Source organism: Plectropomus leopardus, chromosome 11, assembly GCF_026936395.1.
Source record: "Plectropomus leopardus strain MGB_pleo_1.0 chromosome 11, ASM2693639v1, whole genome shotgun sequence".
Classification (NCBI taxonomy): domain Eukaryota; kingdom Metazoa; phylum Chordata; class Actinopteri; order Perciformes; family Serranidae; genus Plectropomus; species Plectropomus leopardus.
The window spans coordinates 27,797,254-27,813,904 of record NC_142186.1 but is presented as its reverse complement, the minus strand read 5'-3'; the positions used below and the strand labels follow the sequence as shown (position 1 = coordinate 27,813,904).

The 16,651-nt window shown below is 39.2% G+C and overlaps 1 protein-coding gene across 2 annotated transcripts; it reads left to right on the top strand.

The window, feature by feature from the left end:
* The first annotated feature begins 4,668 nt into the window (after positions 1 to 4,668).
* flad1 (flavin adenine dinucleotide synthetase 1) lies at positions 4,669 to 16,422 on the top strand. Of its 2 annotated transcripts, none has more exons than XM_042489676.2 (11): positions 4,669 to 5,014; positions 6,711 to 6,804; positions 7,071 to 7,239; positions 8,283 to 8,660; positions 11,035 to 11,148; positions 11,231 to 11,498; positions 11,844 to 11,991; positions 12,291 to 12,389; positions 13,885 to 14,074; positions 15,865 to 15,938; positions 16,025 to 16,422. In XM_042489676.2, the coding sequence occupies exons 2-11, from the start codon at positions 6,797 to 6,799 to the stop codon at positions 16,158 to 16,160; spliced, it is 1,584 nt and encodes a 527-aa protein (XP_042345610.1). In that variant the 5' UTR covers positions 4,669 to 5,014; positions 6,711 to 6,796; the 3' UTR covers positions 16,161 to 16,422. The 2 variants fall into 2 exon arrangements, with proteins under 2 accessions (XP_042345610.1, XP_042345611.1); XM_042489677.2 differs by having other exon boundaries at positions 4,998 to 5,138.
* Positions 16,423 to 16,651: the final 229 nt, after the last annotated feature.

Here is a 16,651-nt window from a genome sequence, read left to right as displayed (position 1 = left end):
AAATAATCTAGACTCACAAACAGCACTACAGGTACAAGGAAAAATATGTTTTTGGGGTAAACTGTCCCTTTAAGGGCTGCACTAATAAAACTAATAATTATTATTTTAATTGTCAATTAATCTGCCAATTACTTCTTAGTTGTTTTATCAATAAAAACGTCAGATGAGAGTGAAAAATCATCATTTTTCAAAGGTGACTTATTCAAATGACCTGTTTTGTGTGACCAACAGTCCAAGATGCAAATACATTCAGTTGACTCAGACAAAGAAAATCAGAAACAGATAATTCACCATTTAATAGTTGCCCAATACTGTAATTTCTATAATTGATTCATTGATTAATCATTGTGGTAGGGGCTGACCGATATTGGCTTCTCAGGGCCGATTCTGATACAGGTTATTAGCAGCTAATGAGTCCGATATCGTATCCATTTACAGTGAAAATGAATACATTTCTGTCAATATTTAGAATTTGGAATATAACCAACTTTGTTTACATGCCTTTAGCTGATGTTTCATCAAACATCATATACAGCAAGTTCCCAGCAACTTCTTTTTTGATAAAGTCAAGTGAAAATTCAGATAAAAATAGATTAATAAAAATAGCCTCTTGAGGTTTTACAAGGTAAAAGTTCCTCCCACGCTGACACTTAATAATTCATTTTATCAGCGATACTTAAAATAAAAAGCCAATAATCGGCCAGATCAGTAATCTGTCGATCCTTACATTGTAGTTCCGACTCAATTTAAGGATTTTGCTGTGTTTTGCAGATAACTGAAGGCATTACAGTGAGCTTTTCTGAAATCATGTCCTGAACGAATCACAAGCTCGAGGCCACTCAGTTGACTTCACATCAGCGCTTATTATAACTTCACTGCAATACTTTCACAGTGACTGTATTTCTGCAATGCTGCTCAGCTGGCGGCTCCTGAGACGTAAATCTCAAGTCACAAAAGCTGAAAACTCGTCTGACAGCGCGAGGACGAGCACAAAGTTAAACATTCATGCTAATGTGTGCACAGCCCAGTGTGATCACATTTTTTACAGTAAACCCGACGTGCTACACTTCACTGCGTCGTCTTAATAAAACCACAACGCAGAACAACGCTCCTCCACAAAGGCAGTATGCTAAGTGAACAATTTTCTCAAACTTTTGATACAAGAACTGACGCACAGCACGCAGCAGAGCACAAACCGTGACTCCCCCCCCCCAAAAAAAGTGGTCAACTTTAACGAGAACTTACCAGCTCTCTTCCTCCCTTTGCCTCGAGTTGCCCCTCCTGCCCGCCAAACTGCTGCTGCACAAACTCGGGCTTAATTTCATCAAACGGGGCAAAGGTTTGGTGAATTAGTCCGCCGGGCGCCTCACGCTTTACAAAACTTCATGAGAGATTAGTCTAAAAACTTCTTCTTTCCTCTCCCTTTCCTTCCCTTCCTCCTCCCCCTGCCTCCCCCCTCCACGGTCACGACAGAAGCCACTTCCGCGAACAAATGGCAACGTCATCTGGCCGTGTGTGTGTGTGTGTGTGTGTGTGTGTGTGTGTGTGTGTGTGTGTGTGTGTGTGTGTGTTTGGCCCCCTGTTTTGCACCTGGCCCATTCAGCGCACGTTGCGCAAAAGTAGAAAGCCCAGAGCGCGAGCCAAAAGCATTAATACGTAAGTCACTTTAATAACAACCACATGTGAAGAAAAGTTTCGTTTTCTTTGGTTACCACAAGACTACACTGGACGGTGAAAAATCACAGTACAAGCTATAATCATCACCTCAATATTAACGTTTTAAGTAAAATAAGAAAGAAGGTAATGACAGCGGTAGGCTGTTCTTTTCTTTTTATGTGATGCATATTTATTTAGTATGATTTTTCAAAAATCAGAGCATAAGCTATTATAATCACCTCCTTTGTTAGGTAAAAAAAGATACTAATAGCAGTGGTTGGCTGGTCACTTCTTTTTATGTGGTGCATATTGATCTGTTATGATTTTATTATTTTAAAAAATCACAGAATTATTATAATCATCTCAATATTAACCATTGTCAATTAAATAAAGATAATAATAGCAGTAGAAAGCTGTTTTTTGTTATGTGGTGCATATTGATTTATTATGATTTTATTAGGCTACCATAGAAATGTACGATAGTATATATGATAATATATATATATATATATATATATATATATATATATATATATATACAGCCAGTTGCCAGTTTATTGGGTACAACTCTAAAAACTAAACTAATGCAGTCTAATAGTGTTGCTTTATAAAAGGAAAACATATAATAATACAGAGGAAAAGCTGGCTGTTTCTGAAAACATATGAACTTTTTGAAACAAAATGTTGATAAAAACCAATAAAACCAAAGACAGGAGTGTAGTCAGGGCAATCAGAAATAAGATTTAGTGTTTTGGTCCATGTGATCTTCAAGATTTCTGTACTTTCTAACTGCTGTAACATCTGTTTTTTTTTTACCTCAGATTTAATGTTTTTTGTTGCTGTTTTGCATTTTCATTGTACTTTTTTTTTGCTGCCAAGACTATTTTGTTTATATGTAATATCTGCTATAATTTAAAACCCAATAAAGATATTGTTTATAACAAACAGGTGTGAAATAAATTTGACCTTCATGAAGGTTAAATTGTTCAGTTTCAGTTGATAGCATTTTAGCGTGGTGTTGATTTAACCTTATCAGTTTGGAGGAAGTGGTCTGTGGTGCTGTTTAACTCTATTCGACTGAACAGACAGAGGTTTCTGTTGCTTAGTCAAACCTTAGTGATAGAAATGATGTGCGCAAGATTATTAACAGAGTGACTTTGGCCTTCTATGTTTCTCACCACAGCCTAAAGCTGGTTTGTAACAGTCTAGTCTCCAAACTGCCATCAGCACAGTTTTGATTGATATCGCTGTCTACAGACACTTATTTTCATATACACACCATACATTTTCAAATGAAGGTTCAAGCCATAAAGTAAACAACAAAATACCAACAACAGGTAAACATGTCCTTGAGCAAGGCATCAAACCCCAATAACTCCTGTGGATCTGCTGCTCACATGCACCCAAAGTAGATCTTCACATTTGGGTAACAGGCCTTTCGTAACAGACACGTCACACTAAGAAAAGCACAGGAGTAAATAATAAAATAAAAGTGTAAATTAAAAGAAATAATTCTGTCTGAATTCCTTTTAGCTGCCTCAGTTTCTGTGTCCTGCCATTGTACATGTCGGCTCACTGTCACACTATAAGAGCTTAGTGGGACCCCTGAATAAAACGGTGCCATCGTCACAGTCAAACAGATTTATCTCTGCATTATGGAAGTCTTTTGCCAGGAAGTTATGGTTATGGTGTTATATGAATTTTAATCCCGTCAGGATCCATGATGCGGGCCCTTAACCCTTTCCCTGACCCCTCAACAACTCAAAAAAAACTCACAAATTTTTTTTAAGGGAGTCTGGTGCTGGGTCTGTGTATATATATATATATATATATATATATATATATATATATATATATATATATATATATAGCCACCATGGTCAACATACAACAAGCATACAACATACAGTAATAAATATAGCACCCGGCTGGCATAGTTACTGAAGGAGCAGAATAATCCACCAAAACATCAATATTAAAACTCTAAGCATCCATACAACTGCCTCCAAATATGAAAGAAAGATAAAATGGAGGTGCAGTTATACAATGTGCAAAATTAGCTATACCAACCTTGGCAATAAGGTAAAGTAAGGTAACTTCATTTATAACCGTAGGTAGATTAGGTTTACAGTAAATGAGTCAGTGCCCTCATTTACACATACAACACTAAACGACAGCACAGGACAGGAATTAACATGATAAAGTGACAATATTGCTCAATAATAAAAAGATTAAAAGATAAGAATATAAAAAAAACTGTTAATAAAAACCACGGTAGGTAAAAACAAAATAGAAAAACAGAAATGTGCCATCAGTGAGAATAATATTTAAATGGGCAGAGATCAATAAAAAGTCAAATAAGTAATACTGAATTAGTTTCATCAACAGTGTGCCATATTGCTACAGCAATCTATACAAATACGATAATACAACACTACAATGACAATAAATTATACATATATATACACACACACATGGGTAGTAAGTGGGAAAATATGTACAAGGACTTTCTTGAATGTAATCCTTTTTTATTCTAGATAAGATAAGATAATCCTTTATTAGTCCCACAGTGGGGAAATTTGCAGTGTTACAGCCGCTATGGGTTACAGGATAAAAAGAACATTATAATACTAAAAAAAAAGTAAAATAATTACAAATATTTAAAAAAAGAAAATAATAATAATAAAAAGCATGGTGCTTGGTAAATAAGAAAACAAGGTGCAAAATAGTAACATAACATAAAGTTAAAGTTACAAGATAAGCATTTAATGTATGTATGTAATGTGATCTTAAACCAACATGGTTCTCTCAAGCCAATAAAGTGCTGAGGAAATATGAGTAATTCACCGCGGCTCTTGACATGTCAACATGCGCCATCTATAGACAAGAAACCCACTGGAGAATATTAATTTGGTGTCAATCATACATTTATTGGCTCCTCCAGCCAGCAGAGGCAGACGAGTCTCTTTTAATTTAAAAGGTAGAAGAAGAAGAGGAAGCAGAAGACGCAGAAGAAGAAGTCTTAAGCTTTGCATTTGTTAGCATCATGCTATCAAAGTTGAGATGCTGCAGGCTGACAACTCGCAGATAGAGGAGACTCTTTTATTTAGATAATATTCAGCGTATTTACTTCCGCTCCGCATCGTCTTTACTGATCCGAGAACAGCCGAACCATCACTCGGTTACTTCCGTGTACACAAAAAAGGCTGACCCTTAAAAAAAAAATCAGACCTCCGTGATTCTGATTGGCTGTCGGAATCCCGTTCTTAATTGTGATTGGTCAGCGAGCGGCATGTGTTTTGAGTGACATGTAGCCACAAAGTGTCGGATACGTAACGAGGTCATATGCGGCTCAGGAGTAAGTTTCCTCTGTTATAATCAGTTTGGTGACCAAATTATAGAAACGGGATATTTTGTTTATTGGATATTTGTGGTAGTGGAGAAAAATCGGCAGTATAAAAGGAGCATAAGCTACTATGGGAGTGAGTATAGTGCTTGCTTGTTGCTAGTAGTGCCCCCAACAATGGGTTAAGTAACCGAGCAAGGAGACTTCCCACAACCACAGTTAGCTAGGATTTGTCTTAGTTGCACTTGACGCTTTGATTGCTAATATTTATAGCTTTTTTATGAATGTGCATGGGATTAATTTCACTATCTTCTCACGAGTGTTGCGCAATAGAAAGTGCAGTCATGTGTGTCTCCTGTCAGTCCTGCGCTTTGACAAACTGCATGAAGGCTAAACGTTAACATGCACGTAGATGGTTATAAAATGTAAAATGCAGAGTGATCCTCCTGCACCGACACTGTCTGCACTTTACCTCATTTGATCGCTGGATTCAGCGGTCAGCTGTTCATTAAACCTTTGTCCTCCACCAACCTCCTCTCTGCACCTTTACTGCTGTATAATGTGAGGTCTTCAATGCATTACTGTGCATTTACATGCTGGAAAATCAAATTAACTCATTTTCTGTCAGTTATTCACATCTGCTTCAGACTATTTTTGTAGAAAGGCAGTGTCAGCAGTTATAGCTTCAGTATGAAGGCATGTCTGTGTCACTGATGCACATGTGGCCACTGTGGTTAACTAATATACTGTTTAAGGTATATTTAAAGCTCCAGTGTGTAGGATCTAAGGGTATATATATAGAGAGATACTAGGAGTTGACAGATTTGGCATTTTGCTGATTATCTGTGTTGGCATTTTATTTTAATGGTTGCAGATAAAATTAAGTAATTAAAAAGCCAGCATGGGAGAAACTTTTACTTTAAAAACCTCAGGGAGCTGTTTTCTTTATTCATTTTTAATATATTTGCACTTGACTTCATTAAAAAAAAAAACTTGCTGGGAATTTGCAGTTTGTGATGTTGACCGTTTCAGTATTGATTAAACATTTACTAAAGGCAATTAAACAAAGTTTTTTTCAGAGTTTGTTGTATTACAAATTCCAATTATTGTGATAAAGATTTTTATTTTAATTTTAAATGTATGTCAATTTTCATTAACTACTAATAATTGGTGTCGGTATTCGCCCTGAAATATTGGCCCAGAAAAATCAATATCGGTTGACCTCTACTCAGTAGCATTTCCAAACCAGCAGATGATGGCAGAAATGGAACATAATTGTCATAACTATGTTTTCATTTGCATGTTACCACCTCAAACTAAAGAGTTTTTGAGTTTTTGTTTCCTTTAAATTAGCTGTATTTATCTACAGATGGGGCCATTCGCATCTTTGCGTTGACTGCAGTAGTTCTCCTACAGGCCTGTTTGAAATCAGCTCTTAAATGACTGGATGCCACTAAATTCTTCACACTAGACCTTTAACAGACTCATAAAACAGAATTGGAGTTCCTTTTTCATACAGAAAAATTACTAGTAATAATCCAGGCACAATATCATAAATGCAACTCACCATTTCTTCAAAATATCAACTGATGAGAAGTCATTTTTAGCGGATGCATTTGTAGATGTACAGGTTCCTCACAGTTCTTTTTTCCTCCTGTTTTTGATTTCTTTGTTTGCTAATCTGCTCCTTCATGTGTCTTTTTTTAAGACACTCCCTGGTAGGAGACAAATTATGGAAGAGAAGAGGGCCTGAACTGTAGTGAAACATTTTGGGACACTCCATATGGGTTCTTAATGTTGAGGTAAGATTCAAGATAAACTTTACAGATCCTTTTATGCATACTAATCACAAAAGCAACAATAAATAATGAAGAACACACACACACAAATAGATATAAACAATTTGAAACATGCAGCATTTTGCTGTTTGTAAGACGAGGTTGCTGTTGTTCACTGTTATACCTGAAAAGATGTTTACAGGTGCCTCAATTTACACTTGAGAGCAGAACATACATGCAGAAATTGCTTGTTTAGTGGTGTCGTAAGCACTTTTTCCTTTGTCTTCTAGCCTTGCTTTTCCCAAGCTGAGCAGAACAGCGGTGCGTGTGAGGAGACTGGCGGCTCAGCTCACCAAAGCAACCATGTCCACAAACCACCAGGGCTCTAGTCCGTCCTTTGCAGCCAACGGGGATGCTCCCACTGCAGCCATCCTCATCATCGGAGATGAGATACTCAAGGTGATTCAGTGCAAATAGACACTATCTGTGTCTGTGTGATTGACAGTGTCCCACAGAGAATCCTTGAGAGTTTGTGGATTGGGGAATATCTAAATAAACCCTCACTTTTTTTCCCTAAAAAAGTCTGCAAACTTGAAAGTGTGATTTTATTTATATGCACATTCCAACATGTAGTTCATCAGCACGCCTCAACCACAGAGCAGCCCAAGATCCACACGAAATCTCCTCAGGAAAAACCCTGTGATGGTTATTTGATGTGGCAGCAGCGCTCGTTCATAAACATCAGCTTCAGCACTATTTCTTGACTTGACATGATCATGATTTAAACATGAAGCCTTTGATTTTGGTCCAATGTCATGTCTTAACCTCACAACATGCTCACTGTGTGTCACTGGATTTTATCAAGCGAGAGTACTTCACTCGAAAAATGAACATTTGTATATCAATTACTTAAGGCCTGTTGCCTTGGATTTGTGATGGAAACTCTGTTTGCCTCCACAGTGAAAGGAGAATCCAAAAAAACATTTTTTCTGAACTGAAGTGATTGGGTACCACATTTAACCACAGCAAAACTGTGCCGAAACATTCAACTACAAATTCTTGCACAAAGCGTCCAGTATAATTCAGTCTCATTTGTCCAGCCGTACGCTCAGTACTTCTCAAACACATGCGTTTTTGCTAAAAACGCACACCCACAAGCAGTGCGCCCTGAGCAGGTGTGCATGAGCTCCATTTGAGTTCAAATACACGCGTGAGCCTGGGAACGCTGCTGGGCCATACAAGAGACTGTACTGATGTGTTTTGAATCATTTTGTGGTCTCCGTTTACAACCATTCATGAAGAATTTTTGCCTTTTTTTTGGATTCTCCATTAACCGTTGAGGCGTGCAGGAAACAAAGTTTTCTTCACACACACAGTGTGTAAATAATATACAGATTGTGTCTTTGCAGGTGACGTATTCCTTTAAGTCTCTGAATGTAATGTTTAGGTCAAAAAGTGGATTAAAACTAACAGAGTGCCTCTTCTCGACCTCCGTCTCTCAGGGTCACACACTGGACACGAACAGCGCCTTTCTGACACGAGCACTGAGGAAACTTGGAGTGTCTGTGCAGCGCATAACAGTCGTACCCGACGTACAGGAAATCATCGCCAAAGAGGTGGCCCTCCTTTCCCCTCAGTACACTCACCTCATCACCTCGGGGGGCATAGGCCCCACCCATGACGACGTCACCTTTGAGAGCGTTGCCATGGCGTTCCAAGAAGAGTTATATCCCCATCCTGAGCTGGCGCGGCTGGTCGAGGAGTTCTTCGGAGTGGTGGATAAGGACAGTGCTGCTATGAAGCTGGCCATGGTGCCTCGATCGGCCAATCTCAACTACGGAACGGACCCTCAGACCGGACAGCTGCTCCGATACCCACTGGTGAGTGACGGCAGGACAGAGGGGGGTTAGTGAGCTCTTTCATCAAGGTGCAGTTGTTAAATGCTGGATCATGTTGTCATAAAACAAGAAAACAGATGAAATTACACCCAAAATAAAAAGGATCAGTACTCTCTAACTGAGTAGCTGCACACTTTTGTCTGCTCTCTGCTTTGCTGTACCCTCTCAGACACGACTTTCAGAAAGATGTTCAATCACAGTCACATTATTTTCTGTCTGCTCCGTCCTGTTCTGGGGTTACTTTAGATTGTAACGTTAATGTGAAGCAGATACTGCAGGAGTGAAGCAGCGCCTCGAGCAGTGGGAATTACGTTGAGCATTTACAAAAAAAACTGCAGTGATGCCTCTCCTCTGCACCGGTCCGGCCTCGCTCCTCATCACTGCGTCGTTGCAAATTTAATCACAATAATCCTTGTTATTATACTATATTGAGTTGTTTATAATGAAACTGATATATCATTATTATACCACCTCTCTGTGTTATTGTGAAAACATTATTATTTAAGATATATTTAATGCCACTTTGACAGTGACGCTGCCTTTTTCTCTCTCTCTCTGCCACATATACCATGCACCACTCCAGAGTCAGTAACCACAGACACATGCCACTAACTCACATACAAACATCAAAACATGCATGCACACACACACACACACACACACACACACACACACACACACACACACACACACACACACACACATTACCCACACATGCCGGACCTAATCTAATCTAATCTAATCTAATCTATCATCTCTACACCTGGACTCCTGCCAATAAACATCACACATCATAACCGCTGCATGTTATTGCCTTTATGTGTGTTGTATGTGTGCATGCATGTGCGTCTATTGCATTTGTCCTATTGGCCTTTTCCATATATATCACTCCTTTTTGTCACATTATTTCATCAATAAATGTAATTTTTTTTAAAAAGAAAAGAAATACAACCATGTAAGGAATACAAAACTACAAGTAATTGTGTTGCAGTTAGCTGAAATTTGGTTTATTTGTTGATATTTTATCAAAAAAAAAACCAAAACTATAGTGCTCTTGTATAGTTAACATTTCTTGTGTGAAATAATTATATTTCGGCACATGTACCTCATATAGTTATACTGTGACAAACTAAATTCCTTTAAAATGTTTGATCACCTGTACACACCTCTGGAAACACCCACTCTGCTTGCTGATTGGTTCTCGGTTTGCACAACAATTCAGTTTCCTTCCGTTCATGAGTCATCCAGTTTTTCTGTGGAGAGGAGGAGAGCAGGAAAACAGCAGTGAGTTTCGGTTTTAGCAACGCATTCGTGCGGTAAGCACACAGTAAGACTGTTATATTGCTTGCAAATGTTTATTCATCTGCCACCCAAATGCTGTCCTCCTGCCGGATCTCTCCATAACAGCTCCGTTATTGCTTCATTCTCTGCTCAGCTGACTACAGCAGTCGGTCATTAACCTAAACCAGTAAAATCACAGACTGGACTCCCAGATTTACAGGACTGACTGATTTACTGACTCCGTAAGTGATTAAAACAAAATGATTCATTTTTGCCTGAGGTTTTTTTTCTTCTGTTTATTCTGTTTCTTCTTTTTTGGGATTAAAGTGACCTGACTTGAACTTTGTTTTCATTCTGAACTGAACTGAACTTAATTTTCCCCCTCTTTTGGAAAATGGGATTCATTTGGTCAAAAAGTATAAAAGAAAACCCGTGGTGGATTATTTGAGTCGAATTAACTTTTTTTTTTGTCTTTGGGACTGCGAGGTTTTGAGTTGTTGTGAGAATATTCAAATACATGAATACTTTGGTTTTGCTGTGAGAGTTTGTGTTTGTTGTTGTCGGGTTATTCGATCATTTTAAGTGTATATTTAGACCACGGTGCATCCTTTGTGAGGTTTGATTTTTAAAAAAAGGATATTTACAGTAGAAGAGAACAAAACATGCTGGCTGTGATTTATTGTTGCTCATCACATGACATGTTTTGTGCGTTGCTGTATTCTAAAAGTTGTTTTGAATTTTGTTAACTCTGGGTGATGCCATCCAAACATTTACACACAGTAACAGCATTGTTCTCATTTTTCATCGCGCCCCTTTGTGCGTCTGCATTGGCAAAAATGGATTTGAGGGCAGAAAAACACGACGTGTGTACTGGCCCTAAGACTGTTCAACATGCTTAAAGTCTGTGTAGTAACAAAAGGACACTAAGGTTAGTTTTGAGATGTTAACTACCTTAAAATACATGTTATCAGAAGTATTGAAACAAAAGTACAAAAAAAAATCATTAATCCTGCAGGTCTACAAAAACACAGATTGTCTGACCCATATATGATGTGTCTTCTGTTTTTTTTCTCAGGTCAGTGTGCGTAACGTGTATATCTTTCCTGGGATCCCGTCTCTGATGGAGAGGGCCTTCAATGGTCTGGAGCACCTTTTTGCCAGTTCAGGGACCACTTTTCACACCCGTGAGGTAACACCCTGATCACACATATCATTAACTGCACAAATCCACCTGAACACTGTGTTTCGATAACCAAATATCTCCGCTTTAGGTGTTTGTGGATGCAGATGAAGCAGAAATCGCCCCTGTGCTGACCAAGCTGCAGGCTGGTTGGGGCCGGAAGGTGGCTCTCGGCTCCTACCCTGACTGGCTGAGCAACTATCACAGAGTCAGGCTGGTTCTGGACTCAGATAGCCAGGAGGAGGTGGACAAAGCGCGGGCACAGCTGCTCGACGAGCTGCCCAAAGGGAGCGTGGTGCCCTTGGTCACTGACCCCGTGTCCATCGCCACCGCTGAGGTGTACACCCTGGCCAACAGCGGTGAGGGGGGGGGGCAGAGGGCGAGGGGTGGTGAAAGGTGCTAGTTAAACTAAGTCAACTTGATATAAAGAGAATATTGCAGCGAACTCTTGTACTTTACACAGGCAGTGGGACCAATAAAGGAAGCAAAAAGATTAAAGTAATAATTGCTGTAAAATCATAGTGGGTTATAAAACAGAAGAGAACTGCCATGAGACTGAACTGAGAATAGAATCAGTATCAATAAAATGAGACAAGTAGGTATTTTTACTCTAAATTTGACATAAGAATGAGGGATCGTTTGTATTATAACCAAGAAAATTTGACTGTAAAACATCCTTATGCTGCAGATTTTACTCTCTGCAGGAACGCCGCTGGGCGAGAAAGTTACGTCTGCGCTGAAAACGATAGAGGCTGCACTGGATCAGTATTCGACAGAGGAAGTCTGCGTCGGCTTCAACGGAGGCAAAGACTGCACAGCGCTGCTCCATCTCTACTATGCAGCACTGAAACGGTAACCGGAGGCGGGGAGAGGATGGGGGGAGACAGTGAGAACATTTGGGGGATAGAGATGATTTAATCAGGACAAAACAAATGAGGGAGATGATATTACTGGTGCACAGTGGGACATCACTGTAGGATGCAAATGAAGAGGAAAATGAGCTCAGCAGCAACTAGACTGAGAAAAATCTTGACAGACTGGACTTTTCTCGACCTGTATTGGACAGATAGTGACAACGATAAGCATCTTTTTTTCTGTACCCATCTCGTTTATCTGTTATAAAAAATGTTCTCTCTCCCTGCTGCTCTCAGGCGCTATCCAGATGGCAAAGACAAGGTGAAAGCCCTGTATATCCGTATCGTCTCTCCCTTCCCAGAAATGGAGAGATTCCTACAAGACACGATTAAAAGGTGAGCCAGCCGACCCTGTTGCGCAATGTTAATACACATCTCAGCGGATTGTTTTTAATAGATTTATGTATTTTTACATATAAGTAGGAGAAAAGAAGTGTTTGCGGTCTGGCTCTATGTGCAATTCTCTTTTATTCGGATGACGTTTTAACCCTCAGGCCTTCTTTAAGATCAACAGTCTGGATCAACAATGATGTGGAGGGCCTGAGGGCCGAAACGTCATCTGAATTAAAGAGAGAGGCATATGGAGCCAGAATGTGCAGCACTTTTTTCCTTCTTTAAAGTCTGCTTTCAGTCATCAGCACCTCGCTACAACCCTTGGTGTGCCACATTTTTATTTAATACGTGTTAAATTAAAGCTACAGTTGTTAACTTTTATAAACAACATCTTTTGTCTAGGGGTCGACAGATTAAAAGTCTGGCTGATTATCGGGGACGATATTTGGCATTTTATAGATTATCTGTGTCAGCGTTTTATTTTAGTGATCGGCATTAAAATGAATTAAGTGCAAAGAAAGTGTCAGCATGGGAGGAACTTTTATTTTATTTATTCATTATTATTAAAATTTTCACTTGACTTAATAAAAAGAAAATTGCTGGAAACTTGTTGTATATGATATTGAAAGTCTCAGTTTTGATTAAAACATCAGCCTGAGGCATTTAAGCAAAGTTTTGAATCGGAGTTTGTTATATTCCAAATTCTAAATACTGACAGAAAGATTTTCAGTTTTATTGTAAAAGCATATCTGTTCCAAATATCGGTTATCGGTCCCCTTGACTACAATAATCAGTATTGGCCCTGAAAAACTAATACCGGTCGGCCCCTACGTTTGTCGTATTTGCTGGAATACATTTGCCTCTATTTTCACACAGTAGTCCACGAGACAGATGTGGGGAAAAAAAACAATAAACACGTTCCTCCTCCTCGTAGTTCTTCTGATGGCCGATCAGAGCAGAGGGGTCTCTGATGGAGCTGTAATTCACTGCTCGTGAACTAAAGTCAAACTGTCAAACTCTGCAGCGCTGATCAAATATGAATAATATTCTGTTTCTGCATTGATTTTTTTCTCACTTCAGAGTTTTCAGAGACATATTTAAGTGTACAGTTTAACTGTAAAGTCAGAAAGTTTGTTACCTGGCTGCTGTGTTGAAAATATTTAAACAAAGCACCGCCCAGTGATCGGAGCAAACTGTCTCATTTTACAGCTAAACAGAATACTAAAATATCTTGGTTTTGTTGTTTTCCTTATTCCGCAGTAGATGTGCATAAGATGCACTAAAAGAAGGCAGAGCAACATCTGTCTCACTGTGTGAAAATAGTGGCAGTTTCAGCAAATATGATGGTTATTTTTATAAAAGTTACAGACTGTTGCTTTAAACAGGAGTCAGCAGCTATTACCGGTTCCAATAGTTCTGTTTCCTCCTGTCAAAAAAGCTCACTAATTCTCCATGTTAAAGTACGGAAACTAATTATTTGACGACGTGTCTCCCGTAGATATGACTTGGATATATTCTCGGTGGAGGGCAGTATTCGCCAGGCGCTGAGCGAGGTGCAGGAGAGGAGACCGGAGCTAAAAGCCGTCCTGATGGGGACCAGGAGGAGTGACCCCTACTCGCACACACTCACAGCCATGTGTCCCACTGACCCTGGCTGGCCTGACTACATGAGAGTCAACCCGTTACTAGTGAGACACTGACACACTGACACACACACACACACACACACACACACACACACAAATTACACCATTATATAGCTGCATTATGTCCTGGTGTTCCTCTTTTATTGTATTATTGTTGTATAAAGTCATATCATGTCAGAGGATCTAGGACGGTGATACTCACGGCCTGTGACAGGTTTCTAAGTGAAAATAGTGAAAGTAAATCAGTAACTCATTTGGTTCTTTGAATATCAGTACGGGGCCAAAGTGCATAAAAACAAAAAAAGTAGAGCTTGTTATATAAAAAGTGCTAGAAGAGGATCCACTGGACCCCCTGACAGAGGTCCGGGTTAAGCCTTGAATATTTTCATATCCTAGAAACTCCCCTGCCTCTACCCAGGGTTCCCGGTGATCCTTAAAAATCCTTATAAAGCATTGATTTCATTCATATAAAGGCCTTAACTGTTTTATTAAAAATGACTTAAATTGGACGTTCGAAAGTCTTATTGATGATCAGATGAATCTTTTTTTTCTGACATTGCGTTGTAAAATCTTACGTAACGTCTGTTTAATTTTTATTTTTATTTTTTAGCAAATCCCTCGTTAAAATCGTGGAAATTAAGGCAGTGAATTCCCACATGCAGAGTGAAAAACTGAAAATTTTCAAAGGTTTTTTTACATTTCTGACCAGATTTTTCACCAAAATAAATGTTTCCCTAAGTAAAAAAATAAACCCCGCCAAAAATGATCTTAAATTTGATGCCAAGTGGCATAAAAAAAGTCTTAAAGTATTGAATATAACTTGCTAATAACTTGCTAGTTAAAGGAGCTCTGACACCTCACCAGCGGGCTGCCGAAACTGGCCCCTGGCCTTCAGTCCTTTTGCAAAAGTGGCCCCGGGTATCCCTGCTCTAAGTAAAAACAAAATCACAAATTCTTCTATGTGGTAAAAATACATGTAACATTAATCCTAAGAGCACCTGCAGACATAAATTATATATAAAAAAAAAGAAAAAACAAGCAGTCCTTCAGTTTCCCCACATTTTTTAAAAGATGCTGTGTTTATAGTGCTGCAGGAAAAACTGCTTTTTGACTGGTAATACAAATCTGTTTTGCCCGCTCCAGCCAGGCAATTTCCCCTTGTTACACTTAATGTTATTTGTCATCTTGACTGAAGTTTCAGAGCGCAGATCTACAGGCTGTGAACTAAATATCACAGCACCTGCACAGTTTAATGCAATCCAACAGCCCCGCAGTAATACAGCATTAGTGAGGCTTTAAATGATATGAATACTTTTGCCCCCTCACACACACAAATACCAGAGTACACCTGTAAAATATTAAGCTGATCAATATAAACCCAAAAACAGCTTGTCGATGTGAGCCAACACCTTGGTGGCACATTCTACAAATATTTAACATTAAAAGCTTCACTTAAAAGTAAGTGCAGGTGTTGAGTTGAATTAGATTGTGCAGGTTTTTATGACAGTCCGTCTTTTGTCGGCAGCAGCTTCTGATGTCGTAGCTCTTTTATCCGCTCAGGCTCACCGAAGAAAAGACGTTTTACTTTATTTTAGATTTGTTAATGTATTTAGAGACGGCAAATGCTTCTGGAACGATGATGATGATGATGATCACGCTGGGACAGCCGCAGCGATGCATATGATACAGTAGAAGTACAGCAGCTGACCTCATTTGTACGCTAATTTATTTAACCCTTTATCACATGAGTGCATCTCAAAGGGATCCGAAGAGTTCTTCTAATCATGAATCCATCACAAACCAATTAAATATGATGTGTTAACTCTCTACAGGACTGGACGTATCACGACATCTGGTCGTTCCTGAGGACGTTATATGTGCCCTACTGTATCCTCTATGATAAAGGGTGAGATTTTTTTTTCCACTGTCGTCAATTATTCACAACATCACAGCTCCGAATTCTCCGTCTTAAACATCCCTGTCGACCTGCAGGTACACCTCACTGGGCAGCATGGACAACACCTGTCGAAACCCCTCCCTCCAGATGGTGGACGGGAGGGGGGTGACGCGATACAAGGCAGCCTACCTCCTGGAGAACGAAGACGAGGAGCGAAACTCCCGTGCCTGATGAAGAAGTCTCTTTTCTCACTTGTTGCTGACGGAGCCATGTTTTCAGATCTCAGATCACTCCCCCTGCACTCATACATAACTGTGGAAAACAAAAACACGGACATTTTCATTAATTCTTCATGTCTGCAGAATGAGGTCTGTGTGTGTGTGTGTGTGTGTGTGTGTGTGTGTGTGTGTGCGCTATTTGTTTATACATGTGAGTTTCAGCCTAAAGTAACGGCTCTCTGTGCTGTTAAATAAAACATTCATCCGTCATCTTTTTCCATTGTCATGTAAGTGTTTTTAGTCTTATATAAAGAGCAGCATGCAGGGCCTTCACTGTTACTCTTGATTTATCTTATTCATGAATCCCTTTGTCCTAGTTCTTTTGTTTAAATGTGAAACAGCTTTATTCAGTGTTTTTACATTCATTTTTAAAGTAGATTTTTATCGATTTTTAATTTAACAACACAGAGCTCACCACATTCTCAGACATTTCAAATAAAAACA

Bases quoted from the DNA above. Each gene is read 5' to 3' on its own strand.
- flad1 (XM_042489676.2), top strand. The intron at 11,149-11,230 runs GTAACACCCTGA...TCTCCGCTTTAG, and splicing joins CCACTTTTCACACCCGTGAG to GTGTTTGTGGATGCAGATGA. The intron at 11,499-11,843 runs GTGAGGGGGGGG...TACTCTCTGCAG, and splicing joins GTACACCCTGGCCAACAGCG to GAACGCCGCTGGGCGAGAAA.